The 22,039-nt window shown below is 53.8% G+C and overlaps 1 protein-coding gene across 1 annotated transcript in view; it reads right to left on the bottom strand.

Moving 5' to 3' along the window:
* Positions 1 to 13,386, bottom strand: part of HCN2 (hyperpolarization activated cyclic nucleotide gated potassium and sodium channel 2) — a 51,310-nt gene extending 37,924 nt beyond the window's left edge. The window contains exons 1-3 of the mRNA XM_077842156.1: positions 13,241 to 13,386; positions 3,898 to 4,020; positions 2,283 to 2,519 (exon numbers count right to left, since the gene is read on the bottom strand). Of these exons, the coding sequence (XP_077698282.1) occupies positions 2,283 to 2,519; positions 3,898 to 4,020; positions 13,241 to 13,386 (506 nt within the window). The remainder of the gene's footprint in view (positions 1 to 2,282; positions 2,520 to 3,897; positions 4,021 to 13,240) is intronic.
* Between the last annotated feature and the right edge of the window lie 8,653 nt (positions 13,387 to 22,039).

Here is a 22,039-nt window from a genome sequence, read left to right as displayed (position 1 = left end):
CATATTTGTACAGCCCCTAGCACCACGGGGCCCTGATCTTGCAGGTGCTGTTAGGATACAAATAATAAGTAAAAGCGGCAAAGAGTCCTGTGAATACCCTCGAAAGCTTCTGCGCCAATATGTCTATTATTCTATAAGGTGCCACAGGACTCTGCCGCTCCTGTGGATCCAGATGAACACGGCGACCCCTGGGATTAATAATAAGGAAGATCCTCCAAAATCCCCACACACAGCTTTGGAACCCAGTTCAATCCTCTGCCGAGATGCCCATATAAACAGACAGAAAACAGCAGCAGAACCATGAAGGAAATAAAAGAGCCCGGTGGTTCAGGAAACAAGGTTAAGCGGCTACCACGACAGAGGGGCTGGAACGAACTACAAGACTGTCTGTCCGCTGCATGGGTGCTCTGGATCTCCTCCTCTCCAGAGGTGGAGACAGCCGGCATTGCTGTTAGACCCCCTCCAGCCACCAACTTACAAAATGCTGCCGGAGAGAGATGCAGGTAGAGCAGGAACAGCAAGGGAAGGAGGAAGAAAATGGTACCTAAGCGGGCTTGAGCACCCAGATGTCTGGTGACCGCTGCATCTTCTGTGCAGTCTTTTGCCTTTGAGAGTGTGGGTCGTGGGCCACTTTTCAGCCCCCCAATAACAACTGCAAAAACCCACATAGCTGTACAATATTTGATCAGATCTCCCCTCCCCCCCCCCAACCCCCGAGCAGCTTGAATTTAACTCTGCAAACACTGGGAGCATTCAAAGCTCTCCCGAGGGCTTGGCAAAGGACGCTTGCGGGGGACGGGGACAGAATACTGTATGACACGCCAGATGGAAAGGACACAAACACTGCTGCAGTAGCTTGCGTTCTGCTTTGTGACACCCAAGGGGCTCTAGTCCCATGGCGCTGGATGAAAAATCTTGCTGGAAACCCTTGGCACTGAGGACCTGGCTTCACCCACCCTGGAGAATTAAAGCTAGGAACACAGTCTGGCCTCATTAAAACATCCTGTAGTGCAGGGGGGGAGAGGGGCAGAGAGAGATACACAAAGCTGCTGCATCACTGATGTTTAAATAAGGAGAGAGGCCAGATCCTCAGCCGCTGCTATGCTCACCCCACCTTCCACCGCTCCGTTTACGTGGCCAGCCCAGTGCTGATGGCAGGGAGAAGGAGATTGCCCTAAGAGGTGCAGCTTCCCTGCACCAGCTGTGAAATGTTAGACGGGGAGGGGGGGAGGGGGGCACCATCGCCCACTGGACTGGGCCACATTTTATTCCTGCTCCTTGCAGCTGCCTTCCCATTTCTGCCTCTCTGGGAGTGACCGTGGACAAAGCTGGGTCTCTGAACACTGCTGGGTCACTGTGATGGCTTTCTGTTTGGTTACAGGCACCTGGGTGGGAGGGCAAAGAAGTTCAGAGGCCTCCCTGGGCGGAGGAAAAGCCCGGCCCAGGGGCAAGGCGAAGGGATGCCCTTGTCAAAGGCACCCAGCTTGGATTCTTCACTCCCTGTCCCCAAGGGACGCCGGAGGCCTGGTGCCCTCTCAGATGGGGCTCTGTGGGGCTCTTGCAGCTGCTTCAGCTGGGGATCAGGGACCCCGTGCTCCCAGGGCCAGACAGGAGGGGAAGGTGTAAAACGGAGCCCGAGTTCCTCTCAGCCCCTCCACTCTCCAGGCACAGCTCAAGGTGCCCTCTCACTAAAGTGTCGCCCAGCCTCTCAGCCAGCCCTGGCCTCTCCCCCTGGTGCTCAGCCGCCTCCCCACCCTGGAGGGGCTGATCAGTGGGATGGGGTGAGGGGAGGGGGGAAGGAGATAAACCAGGTCCCCCTGCCCCTCTGGCCTCGGGCTCCCCCAGAACCTGAAGTCGCTGTAGTGTGGATGGTCCTGTTCCCTCCCCCAACCTGGGCTCCCTGTCTCTCTCTTCCCCCTCCCCCATCCCGGGTTCACCCCCCTGGGCTCTCTGCCCCTCTTTTCCCCCCGCATCCCTCCCCGGCCTCCCCCTGTATTTGAGGTCACTGAAAGGTTGATCTTGCCCCCCTTCTTTCCCCCACCCCCGTATGCACGCCTAGGCTCCCTGCCCCCCAGGATCTCCATCTGCCCTGGGGGTCTAGGACCAGAAGTCACTGTAGGGGTGGATGGTCCCGGTCCCTCCCCCAACCCTCCCCAACCTGGGGTCCCTGCCCCTCTCTCCCCCTCCACCCCGGCCTCTTCCCCCCAGCCTCCCTGCTCCTCTCTTCCCTCCCCATCCCGGCCTCTCCCCTCTACAGCCCCCCAACCCCCAGGGTCCGGTACCTGAAGTCGCTGTAGGGGTGGATGATCCAGGCCCCCGCCGACTTGACCCGCTCCTGCTCCCGCTCCACCGCCTTCTGGGAGCCGAACATCCGCAGCGAGAACTTGTTGACCCCGGGCTGGAGCATGGCCCCGAACTGGCGCTGCATGAAGCTCGCCTGGCTGCCGCGGGGCTCGCCGCCCTCCTCCCCGCCGGCCCCGTCCGGCCCCCCGGGGGAGCCGCTCTCGGTCTCGGCCCCGCTGCACGAGAAGGAGACCTTGGGCTCGCGGGGCGGCTCGGCCTCCGGCTCCCCGCGCCGACACTCCCCGTTCGGGGAGCCCTTCCCGGCCCGCCCGCCCATGCTGCCGCCCCGCAGCTGCTGCCCGCGCTTGGCCCCCGGGCCCGGCTCCTCCCCGGCCGCCGGCCGCTCCTCCGGGCCCGGCGCCCCGCCGCCGCCGCCGCCGGCAGCCGCCTCCCCGCCGCTGCCCGTCCGCATGCTGCAGCCGCCGCCTCCCTCGCCCTGCCCGCCCGAGAGCCGCAGCCGGCGAGTGGCGAGCCCAGCCCGGCCGGGGGCGGAGAGAGGGGCGGGGAGAGAGACAGAGGCTAGGAGAAGAGGGGGCAGGAGGGAGAGACAAGGAGAATAAGGGGAAGGAGGCAGGAGGGATGGGGAGAGAGAGAGAGACGAGGAGGAGAAGAGGGGGAAGGAGGCAGGAGGGATGGAGAGAGAGAGACGAGGAGGAGAAGAGGGGGAAGGAGGCAGGAGGGATGGAGAGAGAGAGAGAGACACAAGGAGAAGAAGGGGAAAGAGGCAGGAGGGATGGGGGGAGGGGTGAAGAACGGGGAGGGGTAGGATAAGGCAGGAGAAGGGGTAAGACAAGGGGAGAGGGAGAGGGATCAGACTGAAGAAAGAAATCGAGAGAGGGACAGACACAGGAGAAAGGGAAATCAAGTGGAGCGGGGTGGTAGGTGGAAAGAAAGGCAAGGAGAAAGGGAATTCTGGAGGGAGAAAGAAAGGAGAGAGAGGAGGGCCCCGGGAGGATAAAAGAGAAGCATGCAGCAGTGAAATGAGGGCCGGGGAGGGATAAGGCAAGACAGGAGGAATGGGCAGAGGGGATAGAAGAGTGAAAAGCTGGGAGGGAAATGTGAGAGGTAGAAGTTCCACAGGGAAAAAGAATTCAGGTTTGAGCCTTCAGTCCCCCCTGCAGTCCCATCTTGCTGCCGGGCCTTAGCAATGCAGCACAGCCCCCTCCCCACCCCCAGCAAACAGCTGAGGTGTTGTGCATGAGTCCCAAACCCATGGAGGCCTAGAATCCTGTCAGTGTCAGAGGCCAGGATAGCCAAGTCCGGGAGTGCTAAGGATGACCCTGCCACACCTGGTACGAGTTGCAAGGGTCTCAGCGGCAGGCTGCGGGATTATGGAGTTACTGTCTGTGCCTCACCAAAGTGCATTAGCCTTGGCCTGTTTGTGCTGTCACTTCCAGCAACTGTGTTTGATTTTCTCTCCTTAATGTTTGTTTAAAACAACAGCTACCTCATGGCCATACAGGAGGCCTGGCAGGAGGAACTGCAGGGGCTAGAGGCCGTGCATGCTGTACCCAGTGTCTAGGTGATGGAAGCATTCAGAGGCAAAGTACTTACAGCGAAATGTCCTTACTCTGCATGAGTATGCATTTAGCTGGTCTTGCAGCTAAAACACTGGACTGGGATGCAGGAAATCTGGATTCAGTTCCTGGCTCTGTCACAGGCTCCCGGGGCAGGTCACTTAATCGCCAGAGTTGACATCTTCTTAACTTTGCCATTTCAAACAAAAACCAAACCCAGTTTTGAAATCTGCCAGCCCAGAAAATTATAAAAACGACTCTCTGAACACCATGCGGCGAGAGTCCCACACAGTAGGCTTTCTCTAGGCTGTTCTGGACCAATTTTCCTCCATTTATCAACCCTAAATTAACTTTACACCCTGCAAACTCAGCCTGGAAACTGGAGACTCTGCAGTGGTTGACCTCACTGCCACAAGGAACAGAAGATTCAGCCAGAATTCAGGTGACAAGTTTTCTTGATGGTGCATGAAGCAAAAAATAACATTTTTCAGCCCTGATAAAGGGTTCATCTATCATCTCAAAGTGCTTTACAAAGGAGGTCAGCATCACACTCCCCATTTTACAGATGGGGAAACTGAGGCACAGAGCAGGAAATGGAAATGACTTGCCCATGGTCACTCAGGCAGTTTGTGACAGCCCAAGAGTCCTGTATAATAGTGCAGTGCACTGTCCACTGCCCCTCTCCCTCTGCTCTGCAGGGCCAACAGGATTAGCAGCCATTTCACACTAAGAAACTAACCCGCTCTGACACACGCACAAACAGGGAGCCCATACGGTCTGCACCTTCATAGACAGACACACCCGCTATTGACCTTCCCTTTGTTTGACACCTTCGATGACTTAAAACCAGCCAGATTGGCTGGGGGCTGGGACTTCATTCACCATCATGTCCATTTTTGCAGTTGAGACCCTGATCCATAAAACCCAGGTTTCATAATGGAAACCACTCGCAGATCCTTAGGCACTGCCTGATGCTGCTCAGCTAAACAGAGTTAATCAGGGCACCATTGGCCTTGCCCGGGAAACAGCTAAGGCTCGGGGAAAAGGTGACACTGTGGAAAGATTTCGTCTTCCCACACCTGGTGTTTTATATGAATCCTTTGCCCACCTTTGCATGTGTAATAAGTGGATCCAGTTTGGAAGAAAAGTGCATTTTATGGAAGATTGCTACCATTTTGGGGTTGAACACAGAACTATGGGCATTAATCATCCACTTTATAACTCCTGGGGGAATTTGACTGTAGGCAGTACTCCTGATCTCACAGCCCTGAAATTGACAGACCCATCTTCCGCTGCAGGTTCCCAACGTGGCCTGGGTTGGAAGGGAATGGAGATTAATAGCTTTCTTCGTGGCGCAATATGTAAACATTCCTTGAGGGTTGCAGACATTTTAAGAACTAGTCGGCCAATTTTCCCCTTTCTCTGGATAGCCAGGAATAGGCAGGGTGAGGAGTCACACTGGATCGATCATGATATATACATGGACTGTATGTTTCCCGAATGGTACAATCTCCTCATTTGTTTGTTACAGAATTACCTCTGGGTTGACACAGCTTAGTCTCAACAATAGTAAACAGGCAAAGCATTTTAGAGCATACACGGGAATTGCCTCACACCCACCATTGAAATGCAGCTGCTTTCATGGTGGGATGCAGCAATTGACTAGCACAACCTCCCACTGTGAATTAGAACAAGGAAGACAGAAAAATACTGTCTGCTTGAAACTGCAGTGGTGGTGGAGAGTTAGAGACCAGGGGATCCAGCTGGAACATTCAGAGCCAGAGCCTGATTTTGAACACTCTGAAGATTGGCTGGGCCTGTCGAATTTTAAGTAGGGGACTCAAGTGGTCAGGACCTTAGTTTTTACATCTCATCTGAAAGACTCCAAGTTCTTGCTAGCCATAGGGAGGCGAAGAAAGCAGAGTGTAGGTTAGAGCAGCCCTGTGATTGCTCTCATTTAGGCTGCAGGCCGGGTAGGAAACAATAGGCATGATTACACTAAGCCCATGGCCTTGAAGTGGGTGGAAATGGCCTCCCCAGTTGGTGCAGAACAGGTACAAGGGATCTACACTGGCCCTGCTCTCAGTCCCTGGTGGAGTGGGTGCTCCAGGGGCATGACCAAAGCATACTTCCCTGCAGGTATTCTCTGCTTTCCAGAACCCACGGAGAGGCAAGGGAAGCAGACCGCAAGTTACAGCAGCCCTGCGGTGACTCTCATTTAGACTGGGGGCCGGGCAAGTTTCTGAACAGCCCCTGAATAAGGGAAGAGCAAAGGTGGCTTAAAGACACTTTAAATGGCCCCCACCCCATCCTTGTTCCCCAAGTGCAGAAGTAACTGGGAATCAGACTCATATTCACTCTGAGCCTCCTAGTTTGGGTTTTGTTTGTGGAAAGAGTCCGAGCTTCCGAGAGGTCTGGACAGAGCCGTGGGGAATTTCAGCTCCTCTCCTGTGATAGAGGCCCAGGCATGGAAGCTCAGGAGTCCATCAGCCCAGAGAAAATAAGCCAAGTTGTGGCAGCATGTAAGAAGCCCTAGGGATCTGCCACTGCTGGACAGGGAAGGCTGAAAATGACTTGACACAAAGCAAGAGCCCAGTACCACTTGGGCAGGTATCTCAGGGCATTGCAAGCTCACCCATCACCGTGGGACCTAGACACCAGCCTGCCTGGCCCTTGCATCACACAGAGACACAAAACCAGACTGGAATCTGTATGACAAAGTGGGAATAGTTTTGTGAGTCCTGTGTGTGCCTCAGTTTCCCCTATGGGCGGCATTGTTACCCAGTGGGTGGCAGGGGACTGTTTGCTCTCAGGGAAGGCTAGGAGACATAGGTGTGGGGGTCACCTAGCTCTCTGGGCCTTAGTCTCCATATCAATGGAGTATCTAAGAAGACAGTGGCAAATCCAAATGTTGGGGCATTGGCACCTAGCAACCAAGGCCCCAGAGGGAGATGGATTTCCCCATCTTTCCTTAGGGAAGTGAGATCAAAGGATTGGCAGGTGTGAGGTGGGGGATAAGATCTGATTTCTGGAAGAAGCCAGGGCTCTCCCTGGAGTCTGATGAAGGTCAGATGGACAGAGATGGAATCAAGGCATTCACTACACCTTGGCTGGCCTCTGGGCCAACCACAATGGATTATGCTTTAACCTAAGGACTTCCTATGCTGGGTTCCAGGTGACGAGCAAACCCACGTGCGTGTCACTGCAAAGGCTGGGTGAGCTGCTTTAATCCCTGACGAGTGGGCAAATCTGTCTCTGTTGGACTGGCTGAACGGAGCTCACAGCGTGAAGAAGGGGCGCTGAAGGCCCAGAGGTCCAGCCCAAGGAGATAGTGAAGCCGCATGGCTTACCCTGGAGGAAGAGGGACACTCTTTGGGTGTCTGGCCCACTGAAGACTGTTCCAAAGCTGGGGCCGTAGCACCAATCCTGTGGATCTGGGACAAGCTGCATCTCACGCTCACACTGCAACCTGCATGGCAAGGAGAGATTCAGCCAACCTGTCATACCCCCCCCGCCCCCACCCTTTCATATTTTACACTGCTCCCTAAGTCACACACAGATACAGTTACACGCAGCACCAGGCATGAGCCCAAATGCATGCTCATGCATAGAGCCCCTTGCTACACCGCACATCACCCCACTACAGCCACCCCCCATGCTACACCCCGCATCACCCCACTACAGCCACCCCCCATGCTACACCCCGCATCACCCCACTACAGCCACCCCCATGCATCACCCCTTCTACACACATATACACTCACCATGTGCTATAGCCAGTGTTACCCCCCCACAGCTCTACACACAGACACACCCCCTGCAACTTGCATGACTCCCCCACCCCCTCGCACACCAGTCTACTACCTACACCACATCCACAAGGATAAACACACACACGCGAGCAGCAGGTTGCCCATCTCCATCACACACGCAGGGCTCACATGTGCCAGCAGCATCCTTTGTTTACAGGCTCATTATCAGGCCTGCCAACAAATACATTCCAGGGACAGACAGCCAAAGCAAACCAGACAGCAGGACACGCCGCGCAGAGAAAACCATCCTAGGCTCAACGCTGCACTGGGAAGAATCTTTTGGACTTGAACTCAGCCTTCACCTCATTAGCCATCTGGTGTGTGTGAGATGGAGGAGAAGTGGGGGAGGAGACCCTGAAGGTGATTGGATTTTATGGAGACTTTTGGGGTCAGTAGTCCCTTCTGGCAGCTGCGGAGAGCTGTGTGTGTGTCACAAGAGGACAGCCAGCCAAGGGCCCCCATGTGCTCAGCCCCTAGTGCCAGTGGTGGCTTGTGGACCAAGGTGTTTGCCTAGCAAAGAGATTCACAAAGGATCATTCACTGCAGACAGCCCTTGTTGAGGCAGTTTGCACAGTAGCAAAACTTCCTGTTGCTGCATGTGGCAGTCTGGAGGGGTTTGGAATCATCTGACCTTTCCAGAGACAGACCAGATGAGGAGGGGGCAGGTTAGACAGCAAGGAGAGAGGCATTAGAGAGAGCTGCCTTAATGAGAGCCCTCCAGGATAAAGGAGAAGGAAAGGCAGGAGACTGAGTGAGTGTGAGGAAGGATGGTCCAGAGGTTAGGGCACTAGCCTGGGACTTCTGGGTTCATTTTTCTCCTCTGTTTGATCAGCAAGTCATTCAGTCTCTCTGTGCCTCAGTTTCCCCATCTATAAAATGGGGATCATAGCCCTGCTGTACCTCACAGGAGTGTTGTGAGATGCTCAGTGCATCACCATGCTGATGGGGATCATATAAGTACCATAGACTGATGTGCCTCAGTGGTGAAGTGGGCGATGTCATGGTATGTGGAACCACAGGAGGCATTTATGAAAGAAAACCACAGACAGGCTTCCACACAGCTTGAGTGCCAGCTTTGTCTCCCTTGTGTACCAGGGACCATTGTCTGGAATTCGACATAGCACCCAGAGACATCTAGTGGCTGAACAATGTACTACATGCAAGCCTCTTTTGGCAGGTAAGAGCACAGAGAAGCGCGTGCACAGATGCACATAAGAGGGAAAAGGAAAAACATGCACACACGTTCCCGAGGGACGTAGGAGACACACTCTGTCTCTCGGCCCATCCCCTGACACTGCCAGCCTGGCTGGTCTTCTGGACGCAGATTCACAGCTATAGTACAGTGAGGCCTGCTTCGAACAGGCTGGGGGGAGAGAGGGCAAGGACCAGAGTCCGTTTCCCCCAGGGCTGATACTATAGCTATAGGCCATGGCACAGCTGAGCTGGTCGTGGAACCGGCACCAGCTGCTGGTGGTACGAGCAGAGAGACTTCTAGCGCCGGGGATCTTCAAATACCCATTGGTGGGTATCTGAGCCCCTCCCGCTCTTGTATGGGTTTGTGAGCAGAGCTATTGTACAGATGGGGAAATAGGCCTGGAGAAATGGATTAAAGTTATCCAGGAAGTCTGCAGCAGAGCAGGGAATTGAACCCAGGTCCCCCAGGAGGGTGCCCTAACCGCTAGTCCAGCCTATCTCTTGCCATCACCTGCATCAGCACTGCAGAGGGATGTAATGTTCCTCCTCCTTGGGGCAGGCCCTGAGTGCCACTTGCTCCTCTCTTGGTTCCCTGAACTCGAGTGCTGGCTGCTGCCCGCCGCTTCCTGGGATCTAGGTCAAGTGCCCATGTTAAAGCCCGGCCCCTTTGAATCCACCACTTGGGTCCCCCCAACAATTCGTGCAGAAGAATTCCACTCTGCCCCCCCGCAGGAGTGTCCGAATTACTGAGCCAATCTAACAGCCTGTTGGCTTTATCCTGTCCCTTCCAGCATGCCTGGACCTCGGGAGAGTTCCCTCCCCTCCTTTTGCCTGTTACAAAGGAGAAAGCTGGTGGATCTAACCCCAGTTCCCCACTGCCCGCACAGAGCGTAGCAACGGTTATAAAGGCAAATCTGGCTGATCTAACCCTCCTTCCCCCCCCCCCCCACACACACCTCGCCAACAGCATTTTGTGGCAGAGCTTTCATTATGCTGAGCTGTCTGCTGGGCCCTCTGTGTCCTCGTATGGCTCTCTCCTGGGCACGTCACATGTTAGCATAAAGGGCAGACAAGGCGGGGGGCACTGCTTGCTCGCTCCATAACAAGAGGGCTGGAGCAGCACAAGATTAGGTAGCATGCGGGGGGGATGCAGGGGACCAGGGGGTCCAGACCAAGATAACTAGCCTGCTTTGGTGCTGCGTGCATACAGAAGGCCTAGCATGAAGTTCATGTCAGTTACCTGGTAGGATTTTTCAGAGGATCTTTAGCGAGTTAAGAGTTCCGGCCCAGTCTGCACCTTCCTAAGCTGGATCCGGTATAAGCATGATATAAATCCCCTCCTGGATGTCAATGGGCCTATGCAGAGGATCTAGCCCCCTTGTTCTAGCAATAGGGTCAGCACTGAGGGACTGAGTCACCCTGCATCTTGTGTCAGTTACCCTGGCACGAAACGTTACCATCGATGCAACAGAAGAATCCTGTGTTGGGACCATCCTACACAGGTGGAAATGAGAACACGAGGTGGGGAACTTGGATCCCGGACTTCATAGTCAATGAAGACGTCCTAGCCCTGCCTCTGACTCACTGGGTGACCTTGGGCAAGTCACGCCCGCCCGCTTCCGTGCCTCAGTTTCCCCACCTGTACCATGTGGCTGATGACATGACCTTTTGCGACGCGCTTTGCTACCTCTGGATGAGGAAGGCTGGGTGATGACAATGTCTCTCTGGATGATGAAGCATTTATAGAGTTAATCTTTCAGAGTTTTACTATTTCCATTACTACAGGGTCAGAGACCTCAGCTGAGAGCAGAGCCCGGCAGCGAGAGACACCTCCTGTGCTAAGCAGCCTTGGCAAGACAGACATGGGTGGGAGAGGGGGAAAACAGAGAAGCGACTTGCCCAAAGTCAAACAACAGGGCCATAAAAGAGGCCCGGCCAGCGTTCCACACTGCCTTTCTGCTGCAAACACGGCAGCTCACGTTGGAAGGAGCAGAGTTCTTAACGGAAACAAACCAGCCCCGTTGTTAGCCGGTTGCCTCGTGAGCATGCACTGGCATTTTCGGCCAAGCTCTGCACAGATGGCATCAGTTGGAGTGTGTGACGCACCATCACACCCGAGACTGTTTCCTGGCCTCTTGGAGATATTTCTGTCCCTTTCACTTTACCTCTGAACTCGGGAGTGGACGCAGCTTCCAAGAGGAACAATCATTCGCTTGTAGGAACCTTCCTTCCAGCCCGGGCTATTTCTCTCCTGATCTTTTCTCTCTTCTGGGCTGCAAGCAAAACCGCAGCCGATCTAAATGGACACAGTTCTTCTATTTTAAAAACCAGTCAGGGGCTGACGGAGCAGCCCTGAGCACAAGGTGGTTTCTCTGCCTCCCAGCTCTGCAGGCTGAACCTGAAACCTGGGTTATAAATATCCACTTATTGTTTCCCTATTTAGGCCCTTTGCGCGATCCAGGCTCACTGCTGGCAGGTGGAGCAGACAGAGGGCAGGCGGCGGCTGCAGAGCAGGAAATGGAGAAAAGAAGAGGAGGAGGAGGACAGAGGGGATGAAGGCCCAGTACAAATGCACGTGACACAGAAGATAGGGGCCCAATCCCGCTTCCACACTTAAGTGGAGACCAGCAGAGGGGGCATTGGCAGGGCTCATGGCTGGGATGGGATTGTCCGAAAGCACATCGGAGTTTCACAGAGAAGTATCAGAGACACTGGCACAATGATGAGCGCTCCAGGCTTGCCTGAGTGTTTGCAGGTCTCAGCACAAGTGCAGGAGGGGAGGGGCAGAAGAAGACAGGGGGAATCGGTGCCTCTAAACAGAGTCTTGATCTATGGACAGACACAGCCTGGCCTAGCGCTCTGAGCACAGCCTTGGGAAGCCTGAACTCCACAGCTCTAGCACAATGTGACCCGGGGTAAGTTGTGTCCCCACTCCGTGCCTCAGTTTCCCCACCTGTAAAATGGGGGCGATACTGCTTTGCCACCTGTGGGGTTGTGAGGCTGGTCTGGCTGGCGGCCGCAGGGTGCCAAGCACTGAACAGCTCCAAGAAATGCTTGGATGAGCTAAAGGCAAAGATAACAGGGGACTGACTGGGAGCCTCTTCCTTTGCCCGAGCTCCCACAAGTCCGCCTGTTGGTCAGGCTGCTGCAGGACCCGAGGGCTGGGTGAGATCCGGGGGATGCAACAGAAGCTACTCCATCATTTCCCTTTGCCCAGCATCTGCAGGAGAGCAGTGCCCCCTGCTGCCCAGCACTTGGAACCACAGACAGGTGGACATTCAACTTCGCACTCCAGACCCCACTGAGTAAGGGTGGGTGGGTGAGATTCCCTGTAACCACACCATCTTGTGCTGCCATCCCTTTAGTTCCCCCAAGCTAGACTTGGATGGGGATCAAGTCTCCAATGCCCCGCGCTGGTGCTAGGGGGTACCGGGCTGCTGGGGTCACCGTCTCTCCCATCAGCTGCACAACTGAGTTCCTGACCGGTGCTCCTCCTTCCAAACCCCAGTGCACAGTTTGGGGAAGGAGCCATTGCCCCCACGGCAATCAGACCTGAGTCCCAGCCCAGCTCCTCAGCTGCAAGGCCAACCGCCTTCCCTAAAATGGTCCGAATGATCTGAAGAGAGTCCTCTGCCCCCGCAGCGTCAGCGCGGCCAGAGATTGCATTGCAGCAGCCATCAAAGAGAGGCCAGAGACACTGGGACAAGGGACATCCCAGGCATCAGGCCTTTCAAACCATACTAGTGCTGTCAGGTAGAGTGAAATTTAGCCAATGTCTCCGAGTGGCTGAAGAAAGACGCTTCGGAGATACAGCCGGAGCCCTGGCATCCACTTGTAGAAAGGGCTAAGAGGATAAGAAACACCAAGCTTCCACCCACAGCTGTGAGAGGCCAGAGCTGCCCAGAGCTTGAAGGTGACATCCTGGCTCCACTTAAGGCAATGGCAAACTCCCCATGGACTTCTGCGGGGTCTAGATTTCACCTTCAGTCTGGTTTATCTGAAGTGGACACGGACCTCAGGGTGGCGCTGAGACCTTGAAACTTGTCGCATGTAACTGGAAGACGACCTCACTGAGCGCAGCTCGTTACAGCCTTAATGAGGGAGCAAAGCCCAGAGTGAAAGGTAAGTCAGCACAGAGCACAAAGAGAGCGACCCTGAATGGATCCAAGGTCCTCTGAAGCTGAGAAACTCAGAGAGAGGACAGCGGTAACCCAGGCTGTGGGGTGCACCCCTCGGGGCGGGGCAGGGGACATGGAGGAATGTTCACGGGAGGGGGGGGAATGGTGACACCAGGTGGCTTATGCCAGTGCAGCAGAACCCAGGCCAGCCCCCACAGGGGTTGGAGAGGAAGCACCGTCTCCACCCCTGACTCACCTCAGTGGGCCACCCAGCCTGGGGGTCAGCATCAACATCTGCCATGCTGATTTCCACTCCCAGCAGCCACCTTGCCCAGCGCTGGCTCTGCTCCCAGAGACCCTGGCACCCTGAAAATCCAAGGGAGAAGGGGCAGAGGGGCACATATTGGTCCTGCCTTAGTGGGGCAGGCTGACTGCAAGGTAGAAGCAGCTGGCTGCTGAGGAAACCTGGGCTGTGCCACTGGTAAGTAGCTGTGCATTTGAGACTTCCAGGTGTAGGTAATTTAATTCAGGCTGTGCTAACGTCTCTCCTGGCTTTATGAGTACGCTATCAAGCCTACTCCTGCGTGTGCCTATGTTTGTCTGGCTTGGGGGAGGGGTGCAACCCAAAATTGGAACTCAAAGGGGCGGAGGGGCGGCTCGGCTCAGCTCAGCTCAAAAAGTTTGCAAACCACTGAACTAGTTACATTACCTGTGTGGTTAGGCCCAATTGGTGATCAGAAAAAAATACAAAGCAGATTTAAGAATTATTTTGAGCATATTTGGGGTTTACAATTTGCCAGAAGCTGGGAATAGGCGACAGGAGATGGGTCGCTTGGTGATTCCCTGTGCTGTTCATTCCCTCTGAAGCACCTGGCACTGGCCACTGTCAGCAGACAGGATACTGGGCTGGATGGACCCCTGGTTTGACCCTGTAGGGCCGTTCTTATGTACAATATAGCAGCTGTAAGGGGCAAGTTGTTTAGAACCTGGAGCTGGGTTGGTTTGGTTTCATTCACACCAGAGGAAATATTTTGTTGTGAATTGAAATACGATTGTTCTGATTATTTGAATATTTAACTTTGGAGTTAATTTTCACAGCTTGCTGTTTAGTTCTCAGAATCAATGGGCAGAAGCTTGACTTCACTTGAGAAGGCTCCATACTGCATGGTTGGACAAGAGTTGCCTTCACAGAATAGTGCATTACAGTGAAATAAGCTTAATTCCTTTAGAGTAATACTTGGAGGAACATGTAGTGCCTTTGGGTTTTAGTTTGTATGAATTTTGATCATTCCAAGTTACATTTCAGACATTCATCTCCTCTCATTTACCCATCAGGTAACGGTCTTTATGTCACTTCCTGTGGCTTTTGTTTATTGTCTCTGAATGTCTTTGTTTAGTGAAATTTCTAAATGTGGAAGACTTCTTGAATCATCTCCTTTAGCCTAAGCCATATGGACTCCAAATGCATGTGGGAGGAAGGTCTGAAATGGTTTGTTTAAGTCACATATCCCTTGTGGGTTTGGTTTGGTTTTGCTAGCTCTGGGTGAGAAGTCTATATGGCAGAGCCAGAAATAGAACCCAGAAGTTCTGAACTCTCAGTCTTCTACTTTAACCCAGTGGTCCCCAAACTTTTTACCTCGTGACTCCCCGCCCCGCCTTATCCAGAGCCAGGGCGGGGAGCGAAGACTCTGTTCTGGGAGTGGGGGACATGGACAAGGGGCCGAAGCTTGGGGTGGGGCCAGGAGTGGAGCCTTGGCTGGGGGCTGAGGCTGGCAGCCGGGACCCCGGGCACAGGGGTGGGCTGGCAGCTGGGGCCAGGAGCAGAGCTGGGTGGTACTCCCTCCCCATCGCCATGGGGGATGGCTTGTGTCCCCTGAACATTCTTCTGTGTCCCCCCCGGGGGCAAACCTCACAATTTGGGGATCTCTGCTTTAGCCATTAGACCCTGCACCCACTAAGTTGGGAATAGAACCCAGGAGCCCTGGCTCCCAGTTCCCTGCTCTGATCACACGATCACATTCCTCCCTTTCACGTCCGTTATTCAGCTACACAGGTGCTCTCAGATGCCGTTATAAGTTTTCTCCTTAAGACAGAATCCCACCCCAGGCTCACACCCAGCTCCCTTTAGCAATCCCCTGGCGTGGGGGTCTTTGCTGCCCTTGGCCTTCCCCGGGGAGCTAAAGCCAGGTAGGTAGGAGCAAACTGGAATAAGTGATACTGGTCTGAGCACCTTTGATACTAGTGGATGCAGATACACACCAGGTGTCAATGCTGTCAGGGGAGATGGGGAAGGAATTGCTGCTTTAGAGCAACAAAACTTTTAGATACAGGCAACACACTATTCTCTCTTCCTGCCTCGGCCCCTGGGCTGTACACTGGGAAACCCACTGTCACAGAGCCACGGGATCTGTGCTTCTCCCCAGCTTTTAAACCGGCCCTGGGAGGACCCCCTTCTGTGCAGCAGACCCCTTGGAGTCTCACTCTTCCATCAGGGTAGGCCACATGGTCTTACCACTTCTGAGACTGAGCTGCCAGTCTCCTACTTCACATCGTGAACTCGGCCCAGAGAGACCCCGGGTCAGAGACCTTGACATGCTTTACTTTTGTATGCACTTCCATGGGTATTTGCAGGGACTCCCGGCAGCCTTTTCAAAGCAGAGTTGGGTTTCTCAGTCAGCTGGAACACAGCACTGGGAAATCCTTAGCTTAGCACTGTCCATTCTGGCCAAGCCAGCTTAACGAGCCAGCCAAGCTGCTGTGGAATCCATTCCTGCTCTCTGTCTCCCTAACCTGTTGTCAGTCCCAGGTGAGAGCCCTGCTCTGCCCCTCTCCACAGGGCAGCCCTTAGTCGAGCCACCGGACACCTTTCCCCTTTGTTCTCGAGCTGGGGACTTTGCCCTTCATCGCTCAGCAGAGAAGCAGAACCATCTCCCTCTGCTTGGCAGCTTGCTGTTTCTTATCCAGCCATTGGGGTTCCCACTGTCTGCTTGGGTTCGCCCCCTTGATCAGAGTCAGTTTCAGCACTTTCTAGCCGGGGCCTTAGCGGCCCATTCAGCCCGGCCCGGCCCAGCCGGCGCCATGACCCCACAAATGCCCCTGGCGCGGGTTCCGCCCGCCGGCTCTCAATGCCAGTACAGAAGGAAAAGGAGGCACAGGGAGAATTCATAAAAATATCACAGAAAATCCCCACTTCATCACCCCCATCAGAGGTAGCCTGGGTCCTTGTGCCGTTTGGGCACTCGATCTGCTGCACAAAGACACCTTGAAATGCATTTAGCTGCTCCTTCAGAGGACACTTTAACCCACGCAACCCCCACCCCTGTGGAAAGCCTCATCCTGGGTGCAACGACTCCTGACGCATATGACATTAGCGCCTGTTGCCATAACAACATTGATTTATTAGTTGGAAAAACTTTGAAGTTAAGGCCAACATTTTCGAGTGGCTTCGGTTGGCAAAGGCTCTGGTTTTGATCCCACCTGTCTGCCTCCAGCCTCCACTTATCAAAGCATCCCCCATTCACCAGAGTCACTTAGCATCTTGTTTACAACAAGCAGAGAGAGGTGGAAAGACTCATCCCCTTGCCAAGGCTGTTCAGTGCTGCTGGGGGGAGAGGGATGTGGTAACCAAGGTGCTGCAGTGAATCGCCCACCCCAGAGGGGACCGGATTCTTGCAGACAAAGAAGGGAAGTGCCAGCGGATGGGGCATCGGATAGACTGGGAGAAGAGAGACCTGAGTTCTGTTCGCCGCTGACCGGCAAGTCACTGCCCCGCTCCATGCCGGTTTCCTCTCCGCCCTTCATTGGGCTTGTCTATTTAGACTAAGCTCTTCAAGGCACAGGCATGCTCTTCACAACACCTGGCACAGCAGGGCCTTGAGCTCAGCTGCTCTCCTAACCCAGATACCCAGACAGTAGCTGCTACTGAGGTGGGATGTGATTTGGGCCAAGGTGGCCTACAGAGAGTTAAAAAATGTCTAGTAAATGTCAACACCCCCCCCCCAATTCAATTATTTGTGACACTCGGCCCTTCACAAAGGGGGCACCCAGCGGGGAAGGGAGGTGATCTGCTCCCCCAGCCCGGCCCTGGCAGCCCCATGCTCCATCCACCGCCCTGCCAGGAGGGGAGGTAGGCCAGTGGCAATTGGAACAACTGGAAATGAGACAGGCTCAGCCCAGCCTCTGCCACACAGGGCCGCCGTAGCTGAGCGAGCCCTGCAGGGGGCAGCACAGCCCCGAGTTTATTTCTCCCCCCTTCCGAGCCCAGTGCTTGTTTGGCTGGGGCCAGCAGCCTGGAACAAAGACACCAACTGAGCCTTGTGCAGCTCCGCCAGACTGGGGCCCATCGTCTGGCCTACAGCAGTTAGGCTTTGGCTGGGGACAATACGTACAACACCGCGGCGGCCCAGGGTTCAGACCGGCACAGAGACTGCCCTGTGCAATCCACTTGCATGCAGCAGAATCCTGCTGGCCAGCAGCTGCCACCCCAGGTGTGGGGGCAAATTGGGCCCCAGCCGCACCCCAGGGAAGGAAACTTGCCCCGCTGCCAAGGCAAAAGTGCCCAACGACAGCTGATCAGTTTGTGTTTAAGCAACAGCAGTTCATGGTGAAGGATCAGAGCGTGCCCAGAACAAGAACATCAAGTGTTGGAACAAGGGCGGCAGGGTTTAGTGGCGAGAGCCGGTGACTGGGTACCCAGCCTCCTGGGTGCTATTTCTAGCCCTACCTTTGACTCCCTCTGCAACCTTGTGCAAATCCCTGAACCACCCTGTACCTCAGATTCCCTCCTGGGCCAGGTAATGCTTCCTGGGGCAGTGGAAGGTCTAGTTACCTGTTTGTAATCACAGCAGAAGAGGTACCAGAAACAGGCTAAACCTTACATCGGGCATGTGGTTTTGATTGGACAAATTACTCCTCTTACCCCTGCATTCTCTGCTGATGAAGATAGCTAGGGTGCAGCCAAGGGCATGGGTTGGTTAGAGTCCAGCGCTGAAGTCAGCGCCCGGTGGAGATGATCTTACTCCCCCTACAGTCCATGGGCCTGCGCTGGGACCAGCCACGAACAGCCTAGCCAGGGAAGGAGCACTGGAGGACCTTCCCCCCACCCCACCCTTCTCACGTTCAGCCTGCACTGCAGCATTCCCGCGGACACCCACTGCGGAGGATGCAGGACGTTCGGTCACCCCACAGGGCCCCTTCACCGCTTATTCAATGCAACACCCACTAGCTCCCAGCTAGTCTGAAAGCAGATTCCCTCCCCACTACCAAAAGCTCTAACGCTTTCCCCTGCCAAGGGACACGTAGCCATTCAACACCGAGCAAGGAAGTAAAATCTTCAGGCTACGTCTACACTTATAACACTTTAGCGTAGACACGATAGCCATGGGAGGAGCGCTCCGATCACGGTAGTTAACCCGTCTCCCTGAGAAGCGGGAGAGAGAGAGAGCGCGTGTCCAGAAAGACGTAGCTAGGCCAATGCAAGTTTCAGTGTAGACCAGCCCTTTAATTTAAGGTGGGAGCCTATACTATGGAGTCTGTGCCGGCAGAACCCCCTAGTGTAGACGCAGCCGGCACTGAGAGAAGGAGTTTTAACCCCTCCTGCCTGGGAAGCCCTCGTCTGTTGACACAGCTGTGTCTACGCCAGGGGTTTGGTCAGTGACGTTATGTCGAGCCGGGTATGGGACTTTTCCCATAACCTGACTGACCGAGCTAATATCCTGATAAGCTCAGCTTGGTTACCGCAAGCGTGCGTGCTCCTCTTCGCATTGAGGGAGAGGCGGACTGGGTATTAAACCCATATGGCCAGGGCAGGTCAGTACTGCTCTGGAGTCCCAGGCTGGGAATCTGGTGCGGCTTTGCAGCTTGTCAAAGCAGCACCGTGTGAGAGGGAGCCCAGGCTGGTGGGTCAGAGGGCTCAGTGGTACCCCAGGGGGAACCCGTCACACTAATATGCTGATATAACTTTTAAGCAAAGACCAAGCCTTACTTGACTGGGAAACTGAAGCAGAGCTGGATTAAGGCCAAGAGTTTCAAGGAGGCCCCTTGTTTTTGAATCACCCACAGGCCTGGTCTGCAGAGGTGCTGAGCACTTCTGAGGTGCTGGAACTGCGGGTGCTGAGCACTTCTGAGAATCAGGCCCAAGAGGCCTAAAATTGGGTCCCCATAAATCAACGGTGGGAATTCGAACAGCTGCCAGCCAGTCCCTCACTCTGTCCTTCACATTCCGCTCGTGTGTGGAGGCGGCTAGTTGACCTGCAAGATCTGCTCTAGCTTGAACATCCATTTTCCTTACAGCTGAGACAGGGAAGAACTAGGCAGTAGACATCCCCTGCTTTAATTTGCAGTTTTCTGCTCAGACTCATATGCAAATCTTTCTTGCAATAGCTCACGTCTTTGATTTCGCCCCTGCCCCCAAGCCTACACTTCCCCACTCCACCCGTGTGACCCTGATCACTTGCGGATGGAAGAGAGTGCCCTTTCTCCCCTGAAGACTGATGGCACCGTCTGGGACACCGTAGCCAAGCTGCTCAGGGACTGTGCTGGGATTCAGGAGAGCTGTGTGACTGGGTAAGTCCCATAGCTTCGTTTTACAGATGAGGAACCTCTGAATAGGAATGCATATCACAGCTAAAGCAATACGGAGCCCAGGCCCCAAGGGAGATTAACTATTCTTCATACAAATTACTACATCTCAGCTGTGTGACGTCCTGTTTTCCTTCCTCCCTGCCCTCTCCTACCCCAGCTCGTTACGGGGCAAGGAGTAATACCGTTCTCCTTTATAAGCACTAGGCATTCTTACGGTACTGCGAATCAGGGCAGTACGTGGGCTGGCTTGTTTACAGCTGGTGGTTTGATATTTATACTCCCGGCACATGCATCCCTCTGTGCCGTCCGCCCCATTTTGTTAAGCTCCAGCATTACAGAGCCTTGAAAACATTGGTTTGGACGGCCTGATAACAGACAGATAAGATTTCATAACAACGATTGCAGAGCTGCTTTTGGAGGCTGGTCAGCGCTTTGATCCTTGCCAGCGGGAGCGAAGGACGGACTCCGTTCCATCAGTCCAACATCCTCCCTTGCTTTCTGCTCCGTGCGTTGGCCGGTTTATCAGCGCTTTGCACAATAAAGAGGCGCTCGCTTCTGGGGGAAAAAAAGTTTATCAGCAGCAGCACCTGCCTCCAGCCCTGAGCTGGCACAGGCTCAGAAAGGCCAAGAGCCCAAAAGGGAAAGTTTACAGGCCTTTGAAAATCCCAGTCTAAGGGAGTTATGCCCCCAGCACCCATGGGTGCCCTAATCCCAGGGGATTTCAAACTACTGTCTTTATGCTTTCATTTTAGATTTTCAAGAAGGGGTGATAAGTTAAGATACCAAAGGCACCGTAGGCCAGCTACTCTTAGGAAGTAAACACTGTAACAAGGAAAAAGGGATAAGTCTAGAAAAGGGTGCTTATTTGTGTTATGGCAGCACCTAGCAGCCCAGCCATGGCCTAAGATCCTGTTGCGCTAGGCACTGTACAAAGAGACAGTCTCTGCCCCCAAAGAGCTTACTAGAGATCTGGCTTGGGTAGGAGATTGCAGCAAGGAAAACTGGAGCCATTAACTGATCTTCATAACACTCTACGATACAACCGCATTTGCTCCAACCCCTCAGACAGAGACAAACACCTACAAGATCTCTATCAAGCGTTCTTACAACTACACTACCCACCTGCTGAAGTGAAGAAACAGATTGACAGAGCCAGAAGAGTACCCAGAAGTTACCTACTACAGGACGGGCCCAACAAAGAAAATAACAGAACGCCACTAGCCATCACCTTCAGCCCCCAACTAAAACCCCTCCAACGCATCATCAAGGATCTACAACCTACCCTGAAAGACGACCCATCACTCTCACAGATCTTGGGAGACAGGCCAGTCCTTGCCTACAGACAGCCCCCCAACCTGAAGCAAATATTCACCAGCAACCACACACCACACAACAAAAACACTAACCCAGGAACCTATCCTTGCAACAAAGCCCGTTGCCAACCGTGTTCACACATCTATTCAGCGGACACCATCATAGGGCTAATCACATCAGCCACACTATCAGAGGCTCGTTCACCTGCACATCCACCAATGTGATATATGCCATCATGTGCCAGCAATGCCCCTCTGCCATGTACATTGGCCAAACTAGACAGTCTCTACGTAAAAGAATAAATGGACACAAATCAGACATCAGGAATTATAACATTCAAAAACGAGTTGGAGAACACTTCAATCTCTCTGGTCACTCGATCGATTACAGACCTAAAAGCTGCAATTCTTCAACAAAAAAACTTCAAAAACAGACTCCACCAAGAGACTGCTGAATTGGAATTAATTTACAAACTGGACACCATTAACTTAGGCTTGACTAAAGACTGGGAGTGGATGTGTCATTACACAAAGTAAAACTTATTCCCCCCCACCCCCCTGTTCATCACACATTGTCAACTGCTGGAAATGGCCCACCTTGATTATCACTACAAAAGGTCCCCCCCACCCAAGCTGGTAATAGCTCACCTTATCTGATCACTCCCCTTACAGTGTGTATGGTAACACCCATTGTTTCATGTTCTCTGTGTATATAAAATCTTCCCACTGTATTTTCCACTGCATGCATCCCATGAAGTGAGCTGTAGCTCACGAAAACTTATGCTCAGATAAATTTGTTAGTCTCTAAGGTGCCACAAGTCCTCCTGTTCTTTTTGCGGATACAGACTAACATGGCTGCGACTCTGAAATCCTTCATAACGCTGCTACTTCTCAGCTGTGCCCTCAGGGTCTGGGGCCCTTGTTGCTTAAGCAGCATTCATCTACGGCTGCCCAGGACTCAGATTGCAGCATCTACAAACAGGAAAAAAAACAGCATCCCCTTTGAAACACCTTTATCAGCCAATGTCAGAGGCAGGATACAGGCTATATTGACCATTGCAAGCTAGGGGAATCCCAGTGAAAGCCTCAGTTCACATCTGGCAAGGAACAGCAAAGCCCCCTCAGCTTCTGGTTTACAAGCAGTGAAATCTGAAACTAAA

Source organism: Eretmochelys imbricata, chromosome 25 (assembly GCF_965152235.1).
Source record: "Eretmochelys imbricata isolate rEreImb1 chromosome 25, rEreImb1.hap1, whole genome shotgun sequence".
Classification (NCBI taxonomy): domain Eukaryota; kingdom Metazoa; phylum Chordata; order Testudines; family Cheloniidae; genus Eretmochelys; species Eretmochelys imbricata.
The sequence above is the reverse complement of the archived record's forward strand: the minus strand, read 5'-3'. Positions and strand labels throughout refer to the sequence as shown.